The sequence below is a fragment of the Dromiciops gliroides genome, chromosome 6, assembly GCF_019393635.1.
Source record: "Dromiciops gliroides isolate mDroGli1 chromosome 6, mDroGli1.pri, whole genome shotgun sequence".
NCBI classification, from domain to species: Eukaryota; Metazoa; Chordata; class Mammalia; order Microbiotheria; family Microbiotheriidae; genus Dromiciops; species Dromiciops gliroides.
Genome location: NC_057866.1, coordinates 87,346,233 through 87,371,988, shown reverse-complemented (window position 1 = coordinate 87,371,988; position 25,756 = coordinate 87,346,233). Strand labels below are relative to the sequence as shown.

Genomic DNA, 25,756 nt, shown 5'->3' with positions numbered 1-25,756 from the left:
AATTAAATGAATTCTTATTAGTGTAGTCTCTATCTACAACAATAGAATATATCTATTAACAGTGAAATGGACAAAGATTCATCCATCTCAGACCAAATCCAGACTCAGACACTTACTAACTGTGTGATTGATCCTGGGCAAATTACCCTATTTGCCTCCGTTTGCTTATCAGTGAATTGAGCTGGAGAAGGAAATGGTAAACCACTCCAGGATCTCTGCCAAGAAAAATGCCATTCTGGGGCAGCTAGGTGGCACAGTGGATAAAGCACTGGCCCTGGATTCAGGAGGACCTGAGTTCAAACCTGACCTCAGACACTTGATACTTACTAGCTGTGTGATCCTGGGAAAGTCACTTAACCCTCACTGCCCTTCAAAAAAAGAAAGAAAGAAAGAAAGAAAAAGAAAAATGTTAAATGGGGTCATGAAGATTTGGATGTGACTAAACTGACAAGGAATGGAGAATATCTTTAAAAAGGAAGAATAAAAGCATCAAAAGAATGTATTTTTATTAAACATTGTTAATCCCTCCTTAAGGGTCAGGTTACCATTGACAAACCTCTACCATTCTCGCCAGCATTTGTAGAAGCCAATTGGTGGGGTGTGAGTATGGGGGCCTGACTGCTTTTCCGAAGAAGCAGACTCTATTATAATGAGAATTTGGGTCCTGCCACTTTTACCTCCTACCTCTAAGTACCCGTGCCTGTGATTTTCTTGGACATTTACATTCAATCTTATATATTCTCCAAGGTGGGGGCAGGGGATAAAGTTGGGGGGGATGGAGAGGGAGAAAGGAGTGCATCATGTGTCTGGAAGAGACATTCAGCCTTCTGGGAAAGCTAAGAGATGTTTGCAATTACAGAGATAAAGGAATAAAACCTTAAAGAGATACTCATAGGAGATAAAGAGCTACTAAATTGATCAATATTTATTGATTGCGTATTCTTTGAAAAGCAGTAAGGATTATAAAAGAATTCAATTGAATCCAAAAAATATTATTGAAAGCTTGAACTATTCAGTGTGCTATACCCAGAACTGGGCACAGTAGATTATAAAAATAACTAAGACAGTCCCCACCTTCTAGGAGTATATCATCTATTAAGGGAGGTATAAAATGAACAAACTTAAATAAAAATAGAAAAAATGCATGAAATAAGAACAAGCAGATATCTAGTCGTGTCTGAAGAGAGAGGGAACATTTCTGATGGGAGGGGAATTAGGGAATGCTTGATGGAAAGAAAGACGTTTGAGTTGAGCTTTGTACACCATTGCCAGCTGAATAAGAGGGCAGATAGGTGGTGCAGTGGCTAGAGCACTGGATTTGGAGTCAGAAAGACTCATCTTCATTAGTTCTAATCCCACCTTAGATATTTACTAACTGTGTGACCCTGTGCAAGTCACTTGACCCTGTTTGCCTCAGTTCCTCTACTGCAAAAATGAGCTGAAATGGAAATCTATTCTAGTGTTTTTGCCATGAAAACCCTAATGGGGTCACAAAAAATCAGACATGATTGAACAACATTGAGTGAATATGAGTATTTTTGTCCTGTTCTTTATCCATATTATAAAAAAATCCCACTGTAGTATTAATACTGGCCAGAGAATGGCATACACACATATATACATATACATATATGTGTACATATAGAGACAGAGACACACATACAGTGTGTGTGTGTGTTTGTGTGTGTATGTTTCTTAGCTGGCAGTTCTTGCTTGGGATCTGGAAGCACTGGCACAACGGGGCATTAGTAGGGGTAATTTGTTTAATAAAACATGCTTTAATCATAAAGGGAGTAGAAGCACATAATTTTTATGGGGAATTTATAGCTTAATCCCTAAAATGATTTATACAGATCAAGAATATAATTTAAAAAACCAAACCCCCAAGATTATAGGTACACATGGATTTTTTCAAAGACCATAAAAATTTTATTTTTATTTACTATGCATATTTGTTACAAGGATTTTCTTTTCTTTTCCCCAATGAATGAAAGGTAGAAGAAAGGGGAAATATATTTATTTTGTCTTAATTAAAAAAATGAAATTTAATTTAAAAAAACACCTTGGCGGGGCTATTTCTATCATCTTCCTTTCTCTCCTCCTTTATTGGAAAGATATCTTTAAGGCCAAGGAGGGTTTTCTGATTCTCTTTGAGATCTGGTTTGTGACTTTACCAATAAACTGAAATTGTTTCTCTGAGGCTACCCAGGATATTCCACTTATAAATGTATAAACCACTTAGTAGTTTATTAAGTATTCCCTAGTGAGCAGCTAAGTGGAATATAGGATAAAGTGCTGGGCCTGGATTCAGGAAGGCTCATCTTCCTGAGTGCAAATCTGGCTTCAGACACTTACTAGCCATATGACCCTGGGCAAGTCACTTAACCCTGTTTGCTTCAGTTTCCTCATTTGTAAAATGAGCTGGAGAAGGAAATAGCAAACCACCCCAGTATCTTTGCCAAGAAAGCCCCAAATGGGGTCTCAAGGAGTCACACAAGACTGAACAACAAGACAAGTATTCCCTATTAGAATGTAAGTGACTTGAGGGCAGGGATTTGTGGTTGTTGTTTGTTTGTTTTTTCCTTTATATTTCCAATGACTCACTTTGTGCTTTGCACATAATAGACACTTGATAAATATTTGCTGAATTGAGAAAGTGAATTACCAGAGGTTGAGGGAGGAGCAATAACAGCATTAAGATGGGTATGATTATGGCATTGGGAATGGCTAGAGAATAATAAGTTGGACCTGATTAAGGTAGAATGTTTTATGGTATCTCATAAAATAACTATGTGACTGAGTAGTTGTTCAGTTTCCTCCTCTATAAAATGGGTGGTTTATACTAGATAATTGATAAAGACCCTTCTAGTCCTAATATTTTGTGATAAGATTTTATAGAAGTGTAGGGAATATTGCATAGCACCTTGAATAGCCTGATGAGGAGTTTGGACTTTATCATCTAGTCAATGGAGAACCATGGATAATGGAGAACCTTTCTGAGTATAGGGACTGACACGATGGAATAATGTAGTAATGTGCAAGATGGATTGAGGGGTGTGTGTGTGTGTGTGTGTGTGTGTGTGTGTGTGTGTATGTGTGTAAAATTAGAGTTGGGTAGAACACTTACCTCCTGTGTTATTGTTTGTCATTGAGGTGATGTCATGACTTGACGTGAATTGGATTTAAGTGAAGAAGGGTTGTGCAAAGTCACCAGCCTCACTCTCTCCTCCACAGCCATGTGTCCAATGACAAGATATAGATCAGGACAACTGGAGATGGCCCCAGATGATGTGAGATACCTTGGCCTTTTTAAACTATGGCCTTTTCTAGGTCTCAGTTCATCTGAGGCAATGACCATTAAACTTCTGAAGTAACATATTCAGGAAGAGATGGGAGCTTGGGCTAGGGAGACAGAGCTGCTAGAAAAAGAATTTTGTTCATGAGGGAACAATTTTGTCTTTTGGAGAGGAAATTTTTTGACCCCTTTATCTTGTGGCTGTTACTGGGTTGTTTCAGTTATGTCCAACTCTTCATGACCCCATTTGGGGATTTCTCGGCAAAGAAAATAAAGTGGTTTTCTATATCCTTCTCCAGCTCATTTTACAGATGAGGAAATTGAAGCAAACAGGGTTCAATGACTTGCCCAGGGTCACACAGTTAGGAAGTGTTTGAGCTCATCACAAAGATGAGTCTTCCTGATTTCAAACCCAATGCTCTATCCACTGTACCCTACATGCTCTGTATCCTGGATTGACTTTGCCCATGTACTTTTTATTCTCTTCTAGTCGACCACGTCCTCCCTGAGCCTGGTGCCAGTTTACTTGCCACCTTTGAAAAGTGGCATGAGGCTGCTGACACCAAATCCTGCTGTGATTATTCTCTCCATGTGGACATCACCAGCTGGTATGATGGCATCCGAGAAGAGCTGGATATGCTGGTGCAGGATAAAGGTCAGTGATCAACAAGGGATAGTTTATTTTCCTCATGTGAGCTTGGAGAAGACAGCCATAGTTTTCTCCATTTCTTGGGGCCGATGCAATCATATTACAAAGTCCTTTTTGAACACCTAAAACATACCCACCCCTATGGCAGGCCCTGTGTTTGTACAGAGGAAACAAAACAGGAAAGAGCCATGGCCTATGAGTTAGGACATCTGGGATTCTATCTTGGGTCTACTGTTTACCACCTGTATGACCTTGGCTGAGTCACTTTCCTCTCTCATCCTCAGTTTCCTTGTTAGTAAAATCAGCAATAATGAGATATCTTCTAAGATCCATTCTAGGTCTTTTAGCCCATATATATGTATGTATGTATGTATATGTGTGTGTGTGTGTATATAAAATAGTGGACTATAAGATCTGGAATGGATTTATATGTGCATATATATATATCTATCTGCACACATATATGCACTCTTGTTGTTATTGTTCAGTAGTTCAGTCATGTCTAACTCTTTGTGACCTCAAGGACCATAGCACACCAATATTGTCTACAGAGTTGTCTCAGCAAAGATCCTGGAGTGGTTTGCTATTTCCTTTTCCAGTAGATTAAAGCAAACACAGATAAAGTGACTTGCCCAGGGTCACACAGCTAGGAATCATCTGAGACCATATTTGAACCCAGAATTTTCTGAGTCCAGGCTCAGTGCTCTATACACTGAGCCACCTAACTGTGGTATATATTCATCCACACATATAACTATGACATCAGCATAGCCTTTTGTGGACCAAAACAAGTCATGCTTATCGACTATGGGGTTAGATGTGAGTCATTGCTTATAAAACGGGTCACTTGATCAGGAAGTTGCCATCAGGAACTTCAAAAAGAACATGTTTCATCTGTTCATAGTAAAGTATTCAGATTTCTTTAGGGGAAGCTGTCTCGGGGGGAGGGGGGGGTGTCCATCAGGATGATGGCCAATGAATACAGTGAGGCCAGGGATTGTAACTTAGATCAGAGAAACATACTGAGTCACCCTGAGGCCTCAGAACTTCTGACGATGGCATTCCCTCTTGTTGCTTGGATGATCAGTCTATTAAAGACCCCCGGGTAATGTTCTTTTGGGAGGGGACTGTGACTACTATAGTGAAAAGGGGCACTGAAGTGGGAGTCCTCTGTATATTCTATTCCTGACTCTTCTTTGTTGTATGAGCTTGGCAAAGTCACTTCATTTTTCTGTTTTCTTATTTGAATGTTAAACAAAATAAAAATATCGTTGTTGTTTAGTCATTTAAGTCATATCCGACACTTTGTTAACCCATTTGATGATTTCTTGGCAAAGATACTGGAGTGACTTGCTTTTTCCTTCTCCTGTTCATTTAACAGTTGAGGAAACAAAGGTAAACATGGCTAAGTGACTCACTCAGGGTCATATAACTAAGTAAGTGTCTGAGGACAGATTTGAATTCAAGAAACCAAATCTTCCTGACTCCAGGCCCAATGCTCTATCTGCTGTGACATCTAGCTATAGACACACACACACACACACGCATGTGTGTGTATATGTATGCATATATGCATATGTATGTATGTGCATATTTGCGCATATATTGCATATATGTATATCACGCCACGTGTGTTGTGCCATGTATACACCTATCACACCATAGATAATGTTAGTTTGTGGCCTTCCAAGTTAATGTGCTGGATCCAATTCTATTTGAGATGGACACTGTTGGTCGAGATGACCTCTAAGGTCTCCTTCTGTTCCAACATTTTGTGTCCTACATTCTACAGACCCACACAGCTCTGATATTCTGTGTACTCTGGTCCTTTCTGGCTGCAACATTCTATGTTCTAAGTTTTATTGGGAAGCACACTTGAATTAGAAGTAATTGACCTGGGTCTGAATCCCAGATCTTATGCTTACTATCCGAATGACCTTGGGCAAGTCCCTTCTACTCCCTGGGTCTTAGTTTGGTCTCTAAGCTTATTTTCAGGTCAGGTATCAAGTAGACTACAAGGTCCTGAAGTCATACTTATCAATGAAATTTAATGGAGAGATCTAGCCAGCATATTAAATGACAGTCAGGATTCACTGACCCTCCTCCCTTCAATCTTGACTGCTGTTGAAGGGAATTAGGGTGAGGGTCCCACTCCATCTGGAGTGGTCTACTCTCCACTCTCCACTCTCGAATTCTCAGTGGTAGTGTGCCAGGTCCCTCTAGGACCCCTGCCCAGTGGAACAGACATGGCTGCTCAAACCTCTTAGATGAGCAGGGAGACACCATCTACAATCCTTACCATAAATAAGATAGAGGATGAACATTTCTTACCATCTGCTCTAAAACTGCATCCCAAGATCCCCTGGGCCTTACTATCTGCCCTGCTACTATGCCTTCAGATCCCCAGGTGCTGCCATCTGACCTATTGTACCCTTCATACTTCTATGTCTATCTATACTCCCTGAGGCTAAGCCTATACATACATATATACATACATGAAAACATAGATGATAGATAGATAGATGATAGATAGAGGGATAGATAGATGGACAGACAGATAGATGATAGATAGATAGATGGATGGATAGATGCATGATAGATAGAGGCATATAGATATGTAGATATAGTCTTTCTGACTTATAGTGTGAGCTCCTTGGGAGCAGGGCTGGCGTGTTTTTCGATTATATACTTAGAGTTTAGCACAGTGCTTAGCACATAGTAAATGCTTTTGCATTCCTTTGTCCAAAAAGATCTCAACAGACTAGAAAAATGAGTCAAATCCAACAATATGAAATTCAATAACGATAAATATAAAGTATCATACTTGGGCTCAAAAAATCAAGTTTACATATCTAGAATGAAGGAATAGTTAAAGAACAGTTTGTGAGGGGAAATAAGACTAGGAGAGATTGATGAGATGTGATAATGGAAGCCTTTTTAAAAATGGGAAGTCACGGAGGCAGCTAGGTGGCGCAGTGGATAGAGCACCAGCCCTGGAGTCAGGAGGACCTAAGTTCAAATTCGGCCTCAGACACTTGACACTTACTAGCTGTGTGACCCTGAGCAAGTCACTTAACCCCAATTGCCTCACCAAAATAAATAAATAAATAAATAAAAATGGGAAGTCATATTCCTACTGGACCCTGCTCTGGTCAGATCATGTTGGGAACATAGGATTCAATTCCTGTCACTGCATTTTAGGAAGGACAACAATGATACTGAGATATCACCATGAAATCATACTATGTAAATATAGAAAGGAAAATATTTCCCCAAGGAATGGGAAAAAACCATCCTGATTAAATTGATCTAATAGTGGAATTTCTTGCTTTTAGAAGTAGTAAATTCTCCCCCTAAAACTAAATGTATTAATCTCCTTGAAAGTAGGGATTGTCTTTTTGCCTCTATTTGTAGCCCCAGTTCTTAACACAGTGCTTGGTACATAGTAGGTACTCAATAAATGTTAATTGATTGATTTGTAGAGGAAATTCCTATCTAGGAACAGATGGGTCTAGGTGGTGTTTGAAGTCCCTTCCAGCTCTGGCATTCTCTGGCCCTAGGCTTCTATTCTAGACCAGAAAAGGTTAACTCTGGTGGGGAGCTGGAGAGAATAGGAGCAATTTTATAAAGTTTCAAAGGAATTGATCTGGAGCCTGATAATTTTTACAGACAGCTTAAGTGTAATTCTTGTATCCCTTTGATAGGATGCTTCAATCTCTGTCATTTCTGGATTCTACCCGTGTTTGAGATTGGATTGATTTCAAATGAAATATAATTCCTTAGGGACAGATAAAAATGGGTATAAACTTAAAGGCGTTTCCTTAATTTCCCTATCCCCAGCAGGGATATCTGTCAATCGATAAATCTTTATGGTCATTCCTGCTGCATTGTCAAATAATAGAATTTTTTAGGAACTAAAGAAAGGGTTAGAGGTCAACTGTCCCTCCTTTATCTTTCAGAGCTGGAAATGAAATATCATGGAAATAAGAGACTTGCTCAAGATCACTTCCTTATTGTCAGAGAATGAACTTGTGTTTCTGCACTGACAGGCCCGTGATCTTCCCACTGTATCACACTACTATTCTTTACCTCCTTAGGCCTTGGCCTTCTATTCCATCATGGGCTTGTTCCAGGGAACTTGAGGCATGCACTGCCTTTAAAACGTTACATGAAAGTACCCTTTAGGAGTGGTTGACCTAAGAGCTAGCCGACATTCAGGAAATGAGACAAGCAATCCGTGTAACTGAGAGCATTTGGCCAAGGACCAATCCTGTATTTAGAAGCTTGGAAGGTTATTCCCAGAGTGGAGGAAACCTCTGAAGTGGGTGCATGTGCTTAGTGAGGAAAATCAATTCAGCCTAAATGAATTGGCAATAACTCAAGCATAACTGATGATAGTAAGCTATAAACTCACAGCCTCTGTCATTCAAGTTACTTTTGTGGGCCAGGTTTCTTCGTATAATACTCTTGGTGATTGTGTTCAATTTGCTCAAAGTACACATTTTGTGAATTTTTAGGTAAGTAAAACCCACTGTATGCTGTGGATGTTCTGCTATGATACCGTCAACAGTCTCCTGGAGGACTCAATATTATTCAGATATACAAGAAGAGAGGTGGCCTGGAGCTGGGAAAAGAAGAGTGCAGCTATCAGCTGGGAATCTGGGTTCAAGCCCCAATTCAGCTACTTACCACTGTATGATTTTGGACATGCCTCTTGGCCTCTGGACCTCAGTTTCCTATCTGTCAGGTCAAAGTGTTGAATTAGATTAGTGGTTCTTAACCTGCTACCATTTTCTTCTTCATCTTATTTTATAGATGAGGAAATTGAGGCAATCAGGGTTCAGTAACTTAACCAGATTCACACAGCTAATAAGTGTCTGAGGCTGGATTTGAATTCAAGAAGATGAAGATGAGTCTTTCTGACTCCACACCTGTGCCACCTAGCTGCCGTCTTGTACACTAGAAATACTTTTTGTTTTCTTTTTGGGATTTAGAAACACAAGCAAACCAAAGAATCTCAGGAACAACAACAAAACAAAAGCTAAAGGGAGAAGAAAGAACATGTCATTTGTGGTCAGGAAACCTGGGTTCAAATTCTTATTCAGTTACTTATCTTTCTGAAATTAAGGCAGAAGTAAACCAATCACTCTGGACTTTTGTTTTCTAATCCCCAATTGAAAAGATTAGACTATTGATGATCTCTAAACCCTTCTGGCCCTAAGTATTGTAATTCTATACATTTGTCTATACAAAAATAAGCTGCAGGAAATATAGGAACTTTCCCAATTATGTAGGAATCTGTTCCAACAGAGATCCCAAGGAATGCATTGTGAGAAAGAATAATTAGGTCTAGCAATTTTCCACAAACCTATTTATTGAACACCTCTTCTATCTTAGCTTCCCTTTCTACTTATGTTCTGCCTGTGTCATTCATTCATTTGTCCAAATGCTTTCTGAATTTACTTTTATTTCTTACTGAATTTGGATGGAAAAATACATACTTATTTTCACCAATCTCTAAATGAGGTTGGCGTTTCCTTCAATTATTTAAAAATATCATTCTGAGAAGAGCGCCATAGGCTTCTCCAAACTGCCACAGATCCAGGACACAAAAATGGTTAAGAAGCCCTTTCTAAGAATGATGAACTGTGTTGGTCTTTTCACCTAGAAGTAACATGCTATGGTGGAAGGAACAATGCTGAACTTGGCCTTACCATTTGGATTCTAACCTTTACTGCACCATTTAATTAGTCATTGCCCTTTAACTTTCTGAGCCTCAATTTACTAATCTGTAAAATGGAGATAAAGCTTTAATTTTTTTCCCTCAAAAGGTTGTTGGTATGTGTGTATATACATGTGTGTATTTACATGTGTATATATAAATGTGGGTGTGTATGTGTATATATGCATATATAGATTGTTGTATCTATATCTGTACAGTGGTTTGTAAGACATATCAATATGTGCTATTATTAATTATTCAAAACTTCCCTTTCTTTATCCAGAACCATTTGGGGATGTTTTCTGCCCATAACTTCTTAAATGAATCTTTGCTGTCTCACCCTACAAAGTCAAACCTCATGACCTGCTGGAAAAGTTTAAAACTAACCACATCTCTACTTCCCACTATGTTCTTTATATCCAAGAAAAGACCCCCTACATCCCCCACCCTAATGCTGGATATCAACTGATACTACACATATATCTTTTTTTTTTCTGGAACAGGTGTTAATTCTTTCCAAGTCTACATGGCATATAAAGATCTCTACCAGATGTCCGACAGCCAGGTATTCATTCCTTATCCATGCAGTCTCTCTAGAGTCAATTGTGAAATTTTCAGTGTGAGGATTTATACCTTGGGAATAGACAACATTATAGATCAGGGCTTGATTTAAGTAACATGTTGATTGACTAGACTTTTCAAAGTGATCTAGAAAATGTTAATTATTCAGAATAAACTTAAAAGTATCTTTTGAATTTTTCAGAGAATTGGTTGGTAAGCATTTACCAATACACCCCTAGACAAGTCAACAAGTTAAGTTTTTCAGTGTGGTTTTTATTACACTGAGGAATTTGCTTGTAGTTTAAAACTGTTACTTTCCCACCCTCTATGAACTTTACTTATGAGATATTAAAGTAGGCAGGAACAACACAAATGTTCAGTGTCTTGTTTCAGAGAAAATAGCACGCACGCAAACATACAATTCAAGGTGGTCCTGTTCACCACCAGTAGACATTATTCATACTATCATACAATCAGTTTACTTTTATGATAAATAAAGTGGTTACTAGTTGAGTACTGACTCTATCGATTAACATACATTTTGTTTGTTTGTTTTTGGGTAGGGAAAAGAGGGTTAAGTGACTTGTTCAGGGTCACACAGCTAGTAAGTGTCAAGTGTCTGAGGTCAGATTTGAACCCAGGTCCTCCCGAATCCAGGGCTTTATTCACTGTGCCACCTAGATGCCACCTTATTAACTTGTATTTTTAAGTGCCTGCTATATGCCATGCCTTGTGGTAGGCACTGAAAGGAGTCAGTGGTTTTAGTGAGTGGGTATGACCTCATAGGTAAAAGTAGGAGAGACAGAGTGAGTGTCTGAGTGCCTGAGACCATGGCACTGCTTAGGCAGAGGACTGATTGGGTGGACTATTCCCTTGTTGACCAATGGTCATGGACATCTTTGATGCTCCCCTGGTTTGCTGGGTGGATCTGAACTGCCCAGGCTGAGGTACAAGGTGGTTCAAGTACATAATACTCATCATCCTTTCCTGGCCAAGTTGCTTCTGGTAGTCATTCACTGAAGCACTGAACTTGGAGTCAGGAAGTACTGGATTTGAATCCTACTTGTGTCATCCTGGGCAAATCACATAATCTCCCTCAACTTCAACTTCCTCATCTATAAAGTGGGATAATAATGAAACCTATCTTACAGGGCTTTTGTGAGGTTCAAATGAGATAATTGTGTAAAGCATTATGTAAGCCTTAAAGCAATAGCTATGTAAGTTTGCTATTTCATATATATATATATATATGTATATATATGTATATATATATATGTATATATATGTATATGTATATATGTGTGTATGTGTATATGTGTGTATGTGTATATGTGTGTATGTGTATATATATGTATATATACATATATTAGTAAATCTACCTAGAATAGAAGTCTTTCTCAACATATATTCAAATTACAACAGAGAAATCTGATGTGAGGAAACAGTCCTATTAAGAGGATGCTTCCTGAAAGAACTGAAGAATACACACTTTTTTGTTGCAAATTATTTATAAAAATATTGACTGTTATTTTGGGTTTAGGCTCATTCTTACTTGTTCCTTCACCAGCTCTATGAAGCATTCACATTCCTAAAAGGCCTTGGAGCAGTCATTTTAGTCCATGCTGAAAATGGAGATTTGATAGCTCAGGTAAGTAAGTAATGAGCCTGCTTTCTTCATCCCCAAAGAAAAAAATGAGGATGTCTCAATCAGCAAATACCTAATATGGGCTAGAAACCAGTACTGGAATACAAAGATAAAATTCAATTGGTTCTTGCCCTCCTTTTGCTTGTATTCAATGGGGGAGGGATACAACAGGTTCACAAATTAGAATGTAAGGGGAATAAAATATGAATTCTAATCCTGACTGTACCTACATGATCTTGGTTTTTGCTTTCCCTAAGAATCTACTTAAAATGAGGATTATGGCATTGCCTACCTTACAATTCTGTTTCAGGATAAGTGATGGATAATGTGGTGGGGTTTTTTTCTTTTTAAAAAGGTTTTTCATTGTGGTTATTGTTTTCATTGTTTATAATTTCAAAGGAAATAATTCCTGTTTGCATCACTATAACTATTCTTTTCAACTCCTTTATTATAAACTAGAAACCTGAGATAGAGATTCTTTTATCTATTTCCCATTTAAAAATTATGAATAGCTTGTTTAAATATCATGGGAGAGATGGATGTTTTAATTTTATACTTTATAATTTTTTCTTCTAATTTGGTATTGATTTTGATCTTTTCAGTAAGAAATCAAGGGCTTGATTATACACAGAGGCACCCATTTGTTTCCTGTTCTAGTTAATTTCAGCATTTGTGATGTCATTTGATGCTTATGACCAAACTTCCTACCTTCTTTTAAAAAAGTATTAATGTAGGGCTGAGACTTCTGAGAAGTCTTCACGCCTTTGACCTCTTTTGTTACTTTTCCACCATTCTCTCCTTTGCATTGAAGTCATTGAATAATAAGGTAGGTATTAATTAAATGTGGAGAACCTTGATTAGCCCTTCACAGGCTTTCTTTAGCTCTTCATCCTCTGTAACAGATGTTGATACTTAAGGTACAATTATCTCCATGAGGGTCTTTTTCTTTCTTTCTTTCTTTCTTTCTTTCTTTCTTTCTTTCTTTCTTTCTTTCTTTCTTTCTTTCTTTCTTTCTTTCTTTCTTTCTTTCTTCCTTCCTTCCTTCCTTCCTTCCTTCCTTCCTTCCTTCCTTCCTTCCTTCCTTCCTTCCTTCCTTCCTTCCTTCCTTCCTTCCTTCCTTCCTTTCTTTCTTTCTTTCTTTCTTTCTTTCTTTCTTTCTTTCTTTCTTTCTTTCTTTCTTTCTTTCTTTCTTTCTTTCTTTCTTTCTTTCTTTCTTTCTTTCTTTCTTTCTTTTCTTTCTTCTTCTTTTTTTTTTTTGCTTATGCTCCATTATGAACACTATCCCATGTGTGTTCATCTCTTTCAGTTTTATGGGATCAAAAGAGTTAGGGTTCAAATCCTTGCCCTACTGCTTACCACCAGTATTTCCTCAGAACAAATGGCTTAACTTCCATGGGTCTTAATTTCTTAATTTATAAGAAAGGAGTTGACAAAATTGGTTTTACATTTTATCATGCATCCAGAAACAACAAGGAACATCCTGCCATGGAACTCTTGGACATTTTGCTTTCTCAATACATTATGTTTCTTGTTTCCTTTGGATAAATTATAAAAAAATACATGAATGTATATATGCATATGTATACATATACATATACATGTAGATGTGTGTGCAAACATATATACGCATATATACAAAAATACAAACTCTACCAAATACACACCAACTCCTTTTAGATTCCTTATTTTTAAAATTTCATTTACAACAGTAATATCAGTATCTGTAGGATTCAATTTCCCCAATAGTATGTCACAGCAGTTGCTTTAGTCCTCTATGTAATAGTCCAGAATATATTAAAAATGAAAAATAATAACATAGCAGGATATTGACTTGTCCTAAGTTTATCTCCATCTGAAAACCATTATGAAATATGAGAACAAAATAACCACCACAATAATAACAGCAAAATAACAATGATAGCAGCAGGAGCAGCAATAGTAGTTACTTGATTGTATTTGGCAGAAAAACTGAAAGAAAATAGGATGGAATTTATTCAATTTGGCCCTATCTTAAGGGGGTATTTTTTTCTCTTGTCTTTCAGGAACAAAAACGAATCTTAGAAATGGGAATTACGGGTCCTGAGGGGCATGCTCTGAGCCGACCTGAAGAGGTAATGAAACATAGTTTACTTGCAGTTGAAAATTGACATTTTACTATCTCCACTCACACACAAACAAAAGACAGTCTCTCAGCTTTCTTTCTCTCTATTGTGATCTAGTGACAAGAGCTTGTTGGCAAAACTGCGAAGCTGGCACAGCTCATGTTCAACAATACCTACTTTTCCATCATCCCCCATAACTCTGCCAATGTTCCAAAGCCTTATGTTGCCCATGGCTTTCCAGTCTACCTTCACCCTACAATGGATGCCCTGCAAGTTGGCACAGTGTTTCTATGCTTTTCACAGTAACAATCCCTAATTAAGTACCTATTGTGTGCAGAGTACTCTGCTAGGCACTTAGAGAGAAACAAAATCTAGATAGATTGTTGTTCTTATGGAGGTTAGAGACTAATAGGTGAATATGATGTAAACATGATATAAACTATGCACTTAAGAATCAAATGTAATAAGGATTTACTAAGGACCTACTTGTGAAGAACAGCTGTGCTAGCTGCTGAGGATGGCACCAAATATAGGCACCAGCTCTCTGCCTTCACTGAGTCTTCAGTCCAGTAGTAAGATAACCTACAGGCGTATAACCATACATACATACACACATGCATGCACACATGTATTTATGTAGGTGTACATCCACACACATGTACATGAACACGTATATTATATACATACTCACTTACATACATACTACATGCTAAGAAGTATAAAACAAAGTCAGAGATGAGACCTAAGAGAAAAGTCCATTACCAACTGGGGGATAAGACAACTGCTGTCTTTTTTTTTTTTAAGTGAGGCAACTGGGGTTAAGTAACTTGCCCAGGGTCACACAGCTAGTAAGTGTTAAGTGTATGAGGCCGGATTTGAACTCAGATCCTCCTGAATCCAGGGCCAGTGCTCTATCCACTGTGCCACCTAGCTGCTCCAGCTGCTGTCTTTTTACCATCTGATTTACAATTTCTTTGCCCCATTTCATCAAAGCCCCATTGTCCTTGGTGATGGCAGGTAGCAGTGGAAAGCTAGGAGTCAGAGATTTGATGTCCTGTTTTTACTCTGCATGAAGCCTGTGTGATTTGGGGAAGGTTGAGTCTCTTCTTGGACCTTCAGGTCATTTCTTTAGTCCTTGGTCCTTTTCTCTCTTTGAAAATCATTTTCTCTTCTCTTTCCTTTCAGTTGGAAGCTGAAGCGGCATTCCGAGCCATCACCATAGCCAGCCGAATCAATTGCCCCGTCTATATCACCAAGGTGATGAGCAAGAGTGCTGCAGACATAATTACCCTGGCAAGGAAGAAAGGTACTGATGTCACTTCCTCCTCCCACATCCCTGCCATGATGTTTGGAAGTGTGGTCCTGAAGCTTCTATATCTGAGGCTAGATTTGAACTCAGGTCTTCCTAACTCCAGGTCTAATGTTCTATCCATTGAGCCACTGGAATCAAGACACTTCTGACTCCAAGTTCAGGCTACTTTGCACTATTCCATTCTGTTTGTTTCTGTGCCAAGATGGAAGTTTACAGTCTCTGGGAACTTTAAATTATAATAACTGGCTGACCAGTCACTTTTTACCTTTTAGGTCACTTGTGTTATTTATTTTTGGTACATACATGTTACAGTAGTAAGTCACAGGAGATAGCTAGGAGGCTGTAGAAAGTTACTATACATGCATGTTATATTCACATATACATATATGAATGTATACATATGCATATTTATCTATTTTAACACATCACATCGTCCTCACCCAAGGTCCTTTAGTTTTTGGAGAACCAATTGCTGCAAGTCTAGGGACAGATGGAACCCACTATTGGAGCAAAAATTGGGCCAAGGCAGCAGCTTTTGTGACATCCCCACCGCTGAGCCCAGATCCCACAACTCCTGATTACCTGAACTCTCTCTTAGCCTGGTAAGCATCACTGAGTAGAAAGTGCTATACAAAACTGGATTGAGGGCGTAATGGGTGGGGAGATTAATATGAAAGAAACTTTTAGGTTGCTCTCACTTTCCTTTGTCCACCTATTTCATCTTTTCCTTCCTTTCTTCCTTTTTTCCTTCCTCCCTTCCTACTTTCATTTCTCTCTTCCACCCTTTTCCCCCCTTTCTTCCTCACTCCCTTCTTTCTTCTCTTCTTCTTTTCCTTTCATTTTGGGTACCTCTCCATTATTTTTATGTTTTTTATCCTCTTAAAATAGGATCATTTTGAAATGAAATGTATAAACATGTCTATATGTAGCACAGTTTCTGGACCTATTTTTCATTGATATTCTTGCATGAGGAAACTCGTACCAGAACAAGAGGCAGAAAGGTGTGGGAGTCTAAAAGAGGATGTATAGCCTGTTCAGGGATCAGGGCATGGGCCAGTGAAGTTCTGGGGGGCTAAGTTGGTTAATAGGAGTGAGGAATCTTAGAAGATATTCATCCTCCAATCATCAGCCATAGTAATTATTGCTTAAATCTTATTCCAATGTGGGTAGAATATCTTTTTCAGGGAGAGGGAGACTCAGGCAGGTCTTTGAATTCAGATGACTAGTGTTATGTGTTTAAGAAGGAGTGTGCCAATATGGATGCTAAATCTCTGTTTCTACCTAGTGTCACAGTAGGGGTCAGGAGAATGATTATTAAAACACTAATTATTAAGCCTTCACAAGTACGCAGGGCATCAATAGCAACTAATCAGTAGACGAATTGGTTGCTGATTGTATGCATCGCCCTCTGCTGGTCTCTCTGTGGAAGGACATTGGGACACAGAATTCATTGTGAAACAACCTATGCAGCTCATGACAGGAGCAGCCCAGATGAAGGGAATCCACATAAAATCTTCAAATCTCACTTTATCCAGTGATTTTAATCCCTTTTCCATCAGAATTTAAGCCTTGAGTGTAGAGCAGAGTAGAAGGAGTTGAGAATTTGGAGTCAAAGAATCTGATTTCAAATCCCAGCTTTGATATTTAACAACTCCTGTGATGTTGGGCTTGCCATCTCCCCTTCCTTTTCCTTGGGCTCTTCTTATGTAAAGAAGGGAGGTGGACTACACAATTTCTTTCTACTTCTAAGTCCAATGAGCTAGTTCCCTTCAGCTGACAAACTGCATTGAGTGAGCTGAATTTCCCTTCTTTATCCATGTCCCCACCCCACTTCCCCCTGGACATGCTCAGAAACAGATAGACATGGACAGGAAATAGCAAAGCAACAAGCCAGACTAATCCAAAAATGCAATATTGTCAGTTTTCCTAAGCAAGACAAATGAAGAAAGATAATTGTTAAGCAAGTATAGTTGGTTGAAAGACCTATGCAGTATTTATATAGTGCTTTTATAACCTTTCACTGGCCTAGATGAATACTCATTTCCCTTGTTCTTTGACAAGGATAAACCATGCTCCATACTCAACAAACATTATTTTGATATGGAAACAGTTCCCAAGTAAGACAACAATCAGTTACATTCAGTAACTACTTCATTATGTGTGGAAGTATTAATACCTTAAAAGAAAAAACCCTCTATATTGGATATACACATATATTGAATATATTTATTGAATTTATGTGTGTTTGTCAAGTATGTATAGAGAATACATTTAAATTCAATGTAGATTATGTATAAGTGTATGCATGCATTTGCACATATATGCATATACATGTGTATATTTATATGCATGTACATATATGCATGTATACACATATATACACAAATATATATGCACACACAAATGTGTTCGATTTCTCAGTCACTTCATTCTTACTTCTCCAACATTTCTATTACTATAACATCATAAATTTAACTATGGAAGTTATAATTTTTCAGATAAGGAACTGAAGCCCAGATTGATGGAATGATTTGCCTGCAGAGAATCACAAAGGTAGTAAGTCTCTAAAGTGGGATGTGAATGGAGATCTTCCTTCTTCCTGATCCAGTACTCTATTCAGTCTACCACTGAGGACAGCAGTATCTTTTACCTTTCTAAAGTGAGCAAAGACATTGCAAAGCTCAGTCACCTACTGACCTAGAATGTAAAATTGTGTCCTTTTCTTATTCTCAGTGGGGATCTTCAGGTGACAGGAAGTGGCCACTGTCCATACAGCACTGCCCAGAAGGCAGTTGGCAAGGACAATTTTACCCTTATTCCTGAAGGAGTGAACGGGATTGAGGAGAGGATGACTGTTGTCTGGGACAAGGCTGTTGTAAGTAATCACTACAATTCTTATTGATGAGCACAAGATAAGTCCTTTTATCTGGCCAATCAAGATTGTGATGCTATTGGTGTTTATTTGAGGCTGCTTTTTTTCAAGAATTTCCCTAACATGGTTTCACCTGGAGTGGACAACCTGAAATCCGTACCCCTGTGGTCATAATTTAGAAATCTGCCAAAAGAGTAAAAGATCCAGAGCCTGATCCTTTAACAAACCAATACTGCCTGATGCCATTAATTGGTTCTGCAAAAAATGTGTTGTTATGATGTTACTTTAGCAATAAGTTACACCATAAAAAGTAGATCAGTTGTAAGATAGTAAATATTTCTGGAGTTCCAGTGTTAATTTAGTCTCTTGTTTGCTCCCTGATGTATATCAGCCATGACTGACTGACCAATGTTAGACTGGAGAGTTGTGAGAATTCACTGGGGTTTGGCACTATGCTATGATTTGATGGTTGTATAGCAGGAGTTTTGTTATACCACAGTGAACTTTGGGGTATTGTAGTGGGATTTGGTTATAATGCATTAAGGGCATTCTTGTAAAAATAGGTTTAAAAAGGGGCAGCTAGGTGGCACAGTGTATAGAGCACCAGCCCTGGATTCAGGAGGACCTGAGTTCAAATCCGGCCTCAGACGCTTAACACTTACTAGCTGTGTGACCCTGGGCAAGTCACTTAACCCCAATTGCCTCACCAAAAATAAAAAGGTTTAAAAAAACAAACCAAACAGTGGTTTTGTTTGGGCAGTGATAAGCATCATTTTGCTTATATGTCCATGTAGTCACATTTGACATTGGTATAGAAGACAGGGGACTTTACAATTCTTTGGGTTTTTTGGGGGCCTCTAGATACCTAATATAATAGAGAGGGGGACTGAGCTTGTTATTTCATTGTTATAGGGAACTCCCAGGTGAGGAAACTCCTTCAACCAATGCTGAGCCACCCTTCTCTGCTACTTACACTCTGAGAAAGTTGCTTAGAGCACTGAGAAGTTAACCAATTTGGGTGACAGCCAGTATGTGGTAGAGATGTGGTCATATGAGACTTGAACCCAGGTTTTCCAAACTCTGAGGCCAGCTCTCTTTATTTATACCATGTCTACTCTAATCTAATATAATAAACATTAATGTGATAATAGCATTTATTTAATACTTTACAGTTTTAAAGCATTTTTCATAATTTCATTTAATCTTCAGAGGAGTTCTGTGAAGTAGGTGGAACAGGTGGCATTATTCCCATTGTACAAATATTATCTATGAGAGGTCAGACTAAAGCCTAAATCTACAAGCTTCTATTTGAATGTTATTTCCATTGTGGCTCATGCTTTTATTTACTTTCATCTTCCTAAACTGCTGTTCTTTCCAGAACAGTTAGAGGCAGTCTAGATAGAAAGGTAACCCTAGAGTCAGGAAGACCTGGGTTAAGTTCTGTGTTATTTAAACCTAAATGTGGCTTCTAATCTGCAGCCACCCTGCCCCCCAGTCTTGGAGGGAAGCTGGCTAAAATCACAGATAAATTCAGCAAGAGTTTTGGCTTTTAAAGATTTATTAAAATATAGATTATAAGTTAGTGAAGAGAGAGAGATTGAAAACAGATTCCTTATAGCATGGAAATCCTAGCTCAGATCAAATTCAGTATAGGCAGAGAGAAAGAAAGCAATTTCCTTTCTTAGAAGCCCATGTGAAATCTCTCACCACCAAGCTGGTGTCCAAACGACCAAGAGGGGCCCCTCTGTTCTCCATCTGCTGCCCCACTCATTCCCTGGACGAAAAGAGGCTTATCCTCAACAGCTTCTCCCAGAAGCCATCTGTGAAACAGGAAGCAGGGTTGTCCACACAGCTCCAAGCTAATTGGATGGTGGCTCTGATTGACAAGTCCCACAGGTGGTTCTATAGATGTAACTTACAGATGCTAAAGTCACATGGTCTCTAAATCACATGCTTTCTCCTCATAGCAGAGCTTCCCTACAGTATGTCTCCAGTAGGGGTAAAATTCCAATTCTCATTCCTCTATCACTTGCTGGCTGTTTGTCCCTTGGTAGGTCACTTAGTCTGGTAGCTCAGTAGCTTTCTAAGACAGAAAAATAATGCTGATTTGCACTTGAGGGAAGTTCTTCATTGAATGTTTCCTATTATATGGATGACATTAGGTGTGGTTAAAAAATGTTAAATCTATCATTCAGATCTATGATTTCCTCATAAGAAACCTCCTGAGTGTCAAGGCTTTTTAAACTGATATAAGTCAACAATTTGTCTGTAATTTAGAGCCTGGACCACATTGCTCTGAAACATTTGGAAGGAACTCTCAGTGCCCCGAGGCACATCATATTTAACACATAAGGGAAGCCATTGTAGAATGGACTGATTCAATATCAAAAATATACCCTTAGGTTAATGGGGCAGAATCTCAGCAAACAGTATATTATATATGTGGTTGAAGCTGTCTCTGGAAGGCCTTCTCACCACAGATTCAGACCCATCCTCTATTGCCCCAGCTCACATAAGGGTAGTACCAAGTGTTTTACAAAGATACCAGATCTTGGGAAACACCACAGAGATAAAAAGTCCTCCACCACTTCCTTCCTTGCTATTGGTATGTGAGGGAAAGCTGTAGTCAGAAACCCACATCATGTAGTCCTGCCCTTCCCATGCCCCCAACATTTATATGATTCTTATCCTTTCTCTGAAAGGAGTTCAGAACCACCAAAAAAAAAAAAAGAAGAAAAAGAAGAAGAAAAAATATTTCACCAAGAAAAAAACAAAACTTCATACTAACACCCTTTCTCCTCAGTAAATTCTGTAACACTTTGAATTCACCTGTACACCCACACCACGTAATGGTGTTTTATTGTTCAAGTGCTCACTTAGCTCACACTTCTTAAGGATGTCTTCTAGCAAGGTTGTGGTGTTGCTCTCTTTTATAGCAATAATGTTAACTAACACATTGCTTTTGAATAATTAATTAAATGGTTGGAAAAACAAAACAGCAACTCCAATGAAGGCAATTTGTGCTACATGATGGAAGAAGGAGAGTTTGGGGCTTATATATTTATGTATTTCATCCTCAGAACAATCCTAGGTGGTAGAAAGTATAGGAATTATTATATGTACCTTACAATTAATCAATAAACCTTTAATAAATGCCTATCGTGTGCCAGGCACTGTGTTAAGTACTGGGGATACAAAAAACGGCAAAAGACAGTTCCTTCCTTCAAGAAGCTTGCAGTGTTACAGATAAAGACATTGAAGCTCAAAAAGAGGAAAAGATTTACCTTAAGTCACATAGCTATTAATTATCAGAGACAGTAGTGCAAGTATTATTGACTTCCTTTTTATCCAGGAGAAAACTGAAGGTCACAGAGGGGGCAACGCCTTATCTTAGGACACACAGCCAGAAAGTGACAGAGCAGAGCCTCAAACCCATATCTTTTGATTCCAGATCCAGAGTTCAAAATCCTCCGGATTATGGGCTTAGTTCAAACACTTGTTTTGATTCAAAAGTTGTTGTTCTGGGTGTAACCTAGTGTCATCAATTTCCATTTTGGGTGAGGCAATTGGGGTTAAATGACTTTCCCAGGGTCACACAGCTAGTAAGTGTCAAGAGTCTGAGGTTGGATTTGACCTCAGGTCCTCCTAAATCCAGGGCCAGTACTTTACCCACTACGCCACCTAGCTGCCCCATCAATCTCCATTTTTAGCAAAAATATTATTAAAGTAAAATTCTCTTTAGGCTACAGGAAAAATGGATGAAAACCAGTTTGTGGCAGTCACCAGCACCAATGCAGCCAAAATATTTAACCTGTATCCAAGGAAGGGAAGAATTGCTGTAGGTTCTGATGCTGATGTGGTTATCTGGGATCCTGACAAAGTGAAGACTATCACTGCTAAGAATCACAAGTCGGTAAGTTATAGCTCTTACACTGCACAAACCTGGCTCTGGTTCACAGCAGCTGGATATTGTTATTTTTGGGGGATATTGTTATAATGAAAACAAAAATGTCCTACTAAAATAATTTGCAAAACTTTAAGGGCAGATGGCCAGCATATTGGTGAAGTAAAAAAGAACACATTTTTCTCATGTTTATAACTTTAGCTCACATATCATTAGTAGTTTAAGGTTTACAACGAGTCTTTCACACAATAAACCTGTGCAGAGGGTAGACTAAGAGGGTTATAGCCCCCATTTTATAAATAAAGGGACTGAAGCCCACAAACATTAAGACCCAAGATTATCTGGATACAAAGTGTCAAAGCTAGGATGAGAATTCCTTCTGTCTTTAAATCCAATGCTTTGTTGACACACTGCCTTTCCATTGTGGGGATAATTTTCAGCTGTTTTGTTTTTAATACTGACTACTCCCAGACTGGTAGAACCAATATATTTCTCCATTATACAAACCTGATAGTCTCTTATCTTTAAGGTTCAGGCAAATGTGGGTCTCAGTTACAGAAAACTAGAAAGGAGTTGTATTCTTGGGGCCAAATTGGAGTGTTTTGACAACTTTGCCCACAAGCAGTCCTGAATTTACTGACCTTTCAGATTGGGGTGGGGGGATTGAGCTCTGTTTTTTCTTAGGTCAATAAACAAAACAATAATCTTCACTTTTCTCTATTTTTTTGTGTTAGTTTAGTGTTAATCCTTACTATTAAAGGCATGTTCTCTTTGTTGTTAGTCAGGACTTCATATACAAAAGATCTGTGATTTCATTAGCATGAATGCCCCCTTGGCTAGTGGAGCCCACAGCCTTTCCATATCTTAGCTTCATGAGTTGGTGTGGCCAACTTTTATACATGGGGATATAAAAGAATTTGGCTTATGACAGAAATTTTGCTGAGGTTATACTACCAAGGACCTGTCTAGATATGTACAGAGAGGCTCACCACAGGGTTGGTGACCAGCTGATAATTTTGTTGGCCACAGCAATTCACAAAAACTTGTCTCTTATAGCTTAGATCAGTTGAGTTCTGTTGTTAGGAAGCAAGGAGTCATTGATTGATGGGTTCATGGATATTTTGAAATCTAGATGTCAATTGTTCAGCATTATTCAAGGACTGCTACCTGGAAAAGAAGGATTTTTCAATGTCAATTTAAAAAATGGGCATTTGTTAAGAGTGGGATTTATAAGGGTGGAAATCTTGCAGGTAAGGGAGAAGCAAGGGAAAACGGTATCACCAAGTTTGAAAATCATCTAGCCCAGGTCAAGAGTTTCTTGGATCTTGGAATGCTGTTAAAATATATATTACTCATTTTTTTATGCTTAGGCTGTAGAGTACAACATCTTTGAAGGAATGGAATGCCATGGATCCCCACTGGTGGTCATTAGCCAAGGGAAAATTGTATTTGAAGATGGAAATCTGCATGTAAATAAGGGTATGGGCCGCTTCATACCTCGCAAGCCTTTCCCAGAATACCTCTACCAGCGTGTCAAAATAAGGAATAAGGTCAGTTTATAAGAAATCTTTACATTAAGAATTTGGGGATTATCAATACAGATTGAGTAGATCCCAGAATTCTTCCACTGGAATGGGGGCCAAAGGATTAGTAGTGAACATTTCAGGCGAGATTTGGGTTGGTGAGAAGGTGTTATATTTGACTCCTTCCAGCTTTCCTTACATATTTATTAAATTCTTTCTACTTCCAAGGCCTTGGTGATTTGAAGATGAAAAAAAAGACGGTTTCTACCCTCAAGTAACTGAAAATCTACTAGAGAATATATGACATGAAAGTTTAAGAAGTATATTAGGTATAATGTGATAGGAATAAAGAAGAGATCCAAAGAAAGTGCTTTAGGAAGTATTGAAGGAGACCATTGAATCACAGGTCTAGAACTACAAGGGACCTCAGAGGCCATCAAATCCAGTCACATCATTATACAGAAGAAGACACTGAAGCCCGGGGGGGGGGGGCACTGGGTCCTAGTTATGGTGCTATCAGGGATCTTAGAAGTCATGGAGTCCAGCCCCTTCACTTTGAAGATGAGGAAACTGAGTCCCAGGGAAGCAAAGTGCATAACCCAAGGTTAGACAAGTAGAAATATCAGAGTGGAATATGAACCCAGGTTTTTTATTTCCAGAGTCTGTGCTTTTCCTACTCTACCAGACTCAGACTACATCAAATTAGCTGAGAGATGTGGGTGTGGCTGTGGCTGTGGGTGTGTAGTGGGTGGGAGGGGCAGAGAAATGGGTTGGAGGAGAAATGGAAGGATGTGACACCTGAGAGTTCACTTGAAGGAAAAGGATTTCAGCTGGTACATTTTAGAAGCAGGGTGATTTGCACTTTATTTAAAGAGCCGGGATGCCTAAGGAAATCCTACTTCCTTTAGTACAGTATCTTTGTCTCCCTCAACTCAAGAATTCTCTGTCAGACCCATGAGACATTTCTATGTGCTCAGAGTACATCATCTCTATAGAGGGCCTAAGATGGGTCTTTGGAGACTATGATTCAGATTCATTCTCCCAGAGCAGACAGAATCTTCATCCAATATAAACCTCAGGAAATACACAACTCCTATTTTTCTGAAGGATTTCAAACTCTTGTGGAGAAGCATTAATCTGTATGCTTTACAATGAACTCTTTGTCCTGTCATCTTTCAGTATTTACATACCCACACACATAAAATTGTGTAAACACATACCCACATATATAATCACAAATATAAATACAAATACATACATACATAGATTTCATTCACATAGGGGAGTTTCTATTCTTATTTCAACCCCTTCTCAATTGCCATAAACTCTAAATCAAATCCCCATCATAGAATAAGAGAGTTCCAGAGCTGAATGGGGTCTCAGAGGTCACCTAGAACAACCTGGAGCTTAACCAATATGTCATCTACAACAGCCATGACCAATGGCCATTCAATATCCATAGGAAGACTGATGGAACCACTGCCTCCGGGCAGCCATTCCACTTTTGGATAGCTTTAATTATTAAGAAGTATTTTTTTTATATTGAACCAACAATATTTGGTTCTTTACCCATTCATCCAGTGCTTAGTACAGAGCCTGACAAATAGTAGGTGCTTAATACATGCTTGTTGATTGACCCATTTGTCCTCATTCCACTTTGTGGTACCCATTGAAACAATTCTAATTCCTTTTCTACATAGAAGTCCCTCAGATACTCGAAGGTGGCAATCATCCTTCTCCCTCCCACTCCCTCCCACCCAAGGTCCTTTTCTGGCTTATACACAATCAGTTCCTTTACTGCATTCTCATTTGACATGGCCTCATTATTTTAACTGCTTTCCTCTCCATCTTGGTAACTTTCTTCCTATGATGGCATCTCATACTGCACACAGTAAAGACCTCAGATGGGGGAATCTTGCTAAGGCATTGATGAATTAAGAGGATTGGGCATTTTTATTTTCTTGGGGGATTTTGTGCTTGAGACCAATTTCTGGTTCTCCCATTTTATTTTCTTTTAATCAGGGCCCAACATTTTTTCTTTGTAGTCATTTGTATTTCATCTTCCCCTTTATCTTGGTCAATTGGCTCCCAACAATTTTTTTTGTAATAGTGTATTCATTTGTTTATTCATTCAGAAATATTTATTGATCATCTACTAAGTGCAAATTTCT

General features: G+C 38.6%; 1 protein-coding gene across 2 annotated transcripts in view; it reads left to right on the top strand.

Moving 5' to 3' along the window:
* Positions 1-25,756, top strand: part of CRMP1 (collapsin response mediator protein 1) — an 83,663-nt gene that overhangs the window by 52,976 nt on the left and 4,931 nt on the right. For both annotated transcript variants that reach the window (XM_043971612.1, XM_043971613.1), the window contains exons 4-12: positions 3,786-3,950; positions 10,170-10,231; positions 11,795-11,875; positions 13,915-13,983; positions 15,160-15,280; positions 15,732-15,888; positions 18,020-18,161; positions 21,901-22,071; positions 23,433-23,612. In XM_043971612.1, the coding sequence (XP_043827547.1) occupies positions 3,786-3,950; positions 10,170-10,231; positions 11,795-11,875; positions 13,915-13,983; positions 15,160-15,280; positions 15,732-15,888; positions 18,020-18,161; positions 21,901-22,071; positions 23,433-23,612 (1,148 nt within the window). The remainder of the gene's footprint in view (positions 1-3,785; positions 3,951-10,169; positions 10,232-11,794; positions 11,876-13,914; positions 13,984-15,159; positions 15,281-15,731; positions 15,889-18,019; positions 18,162-21,900; positions 22,072-23,432; positions 23,613-25,756) is intronic.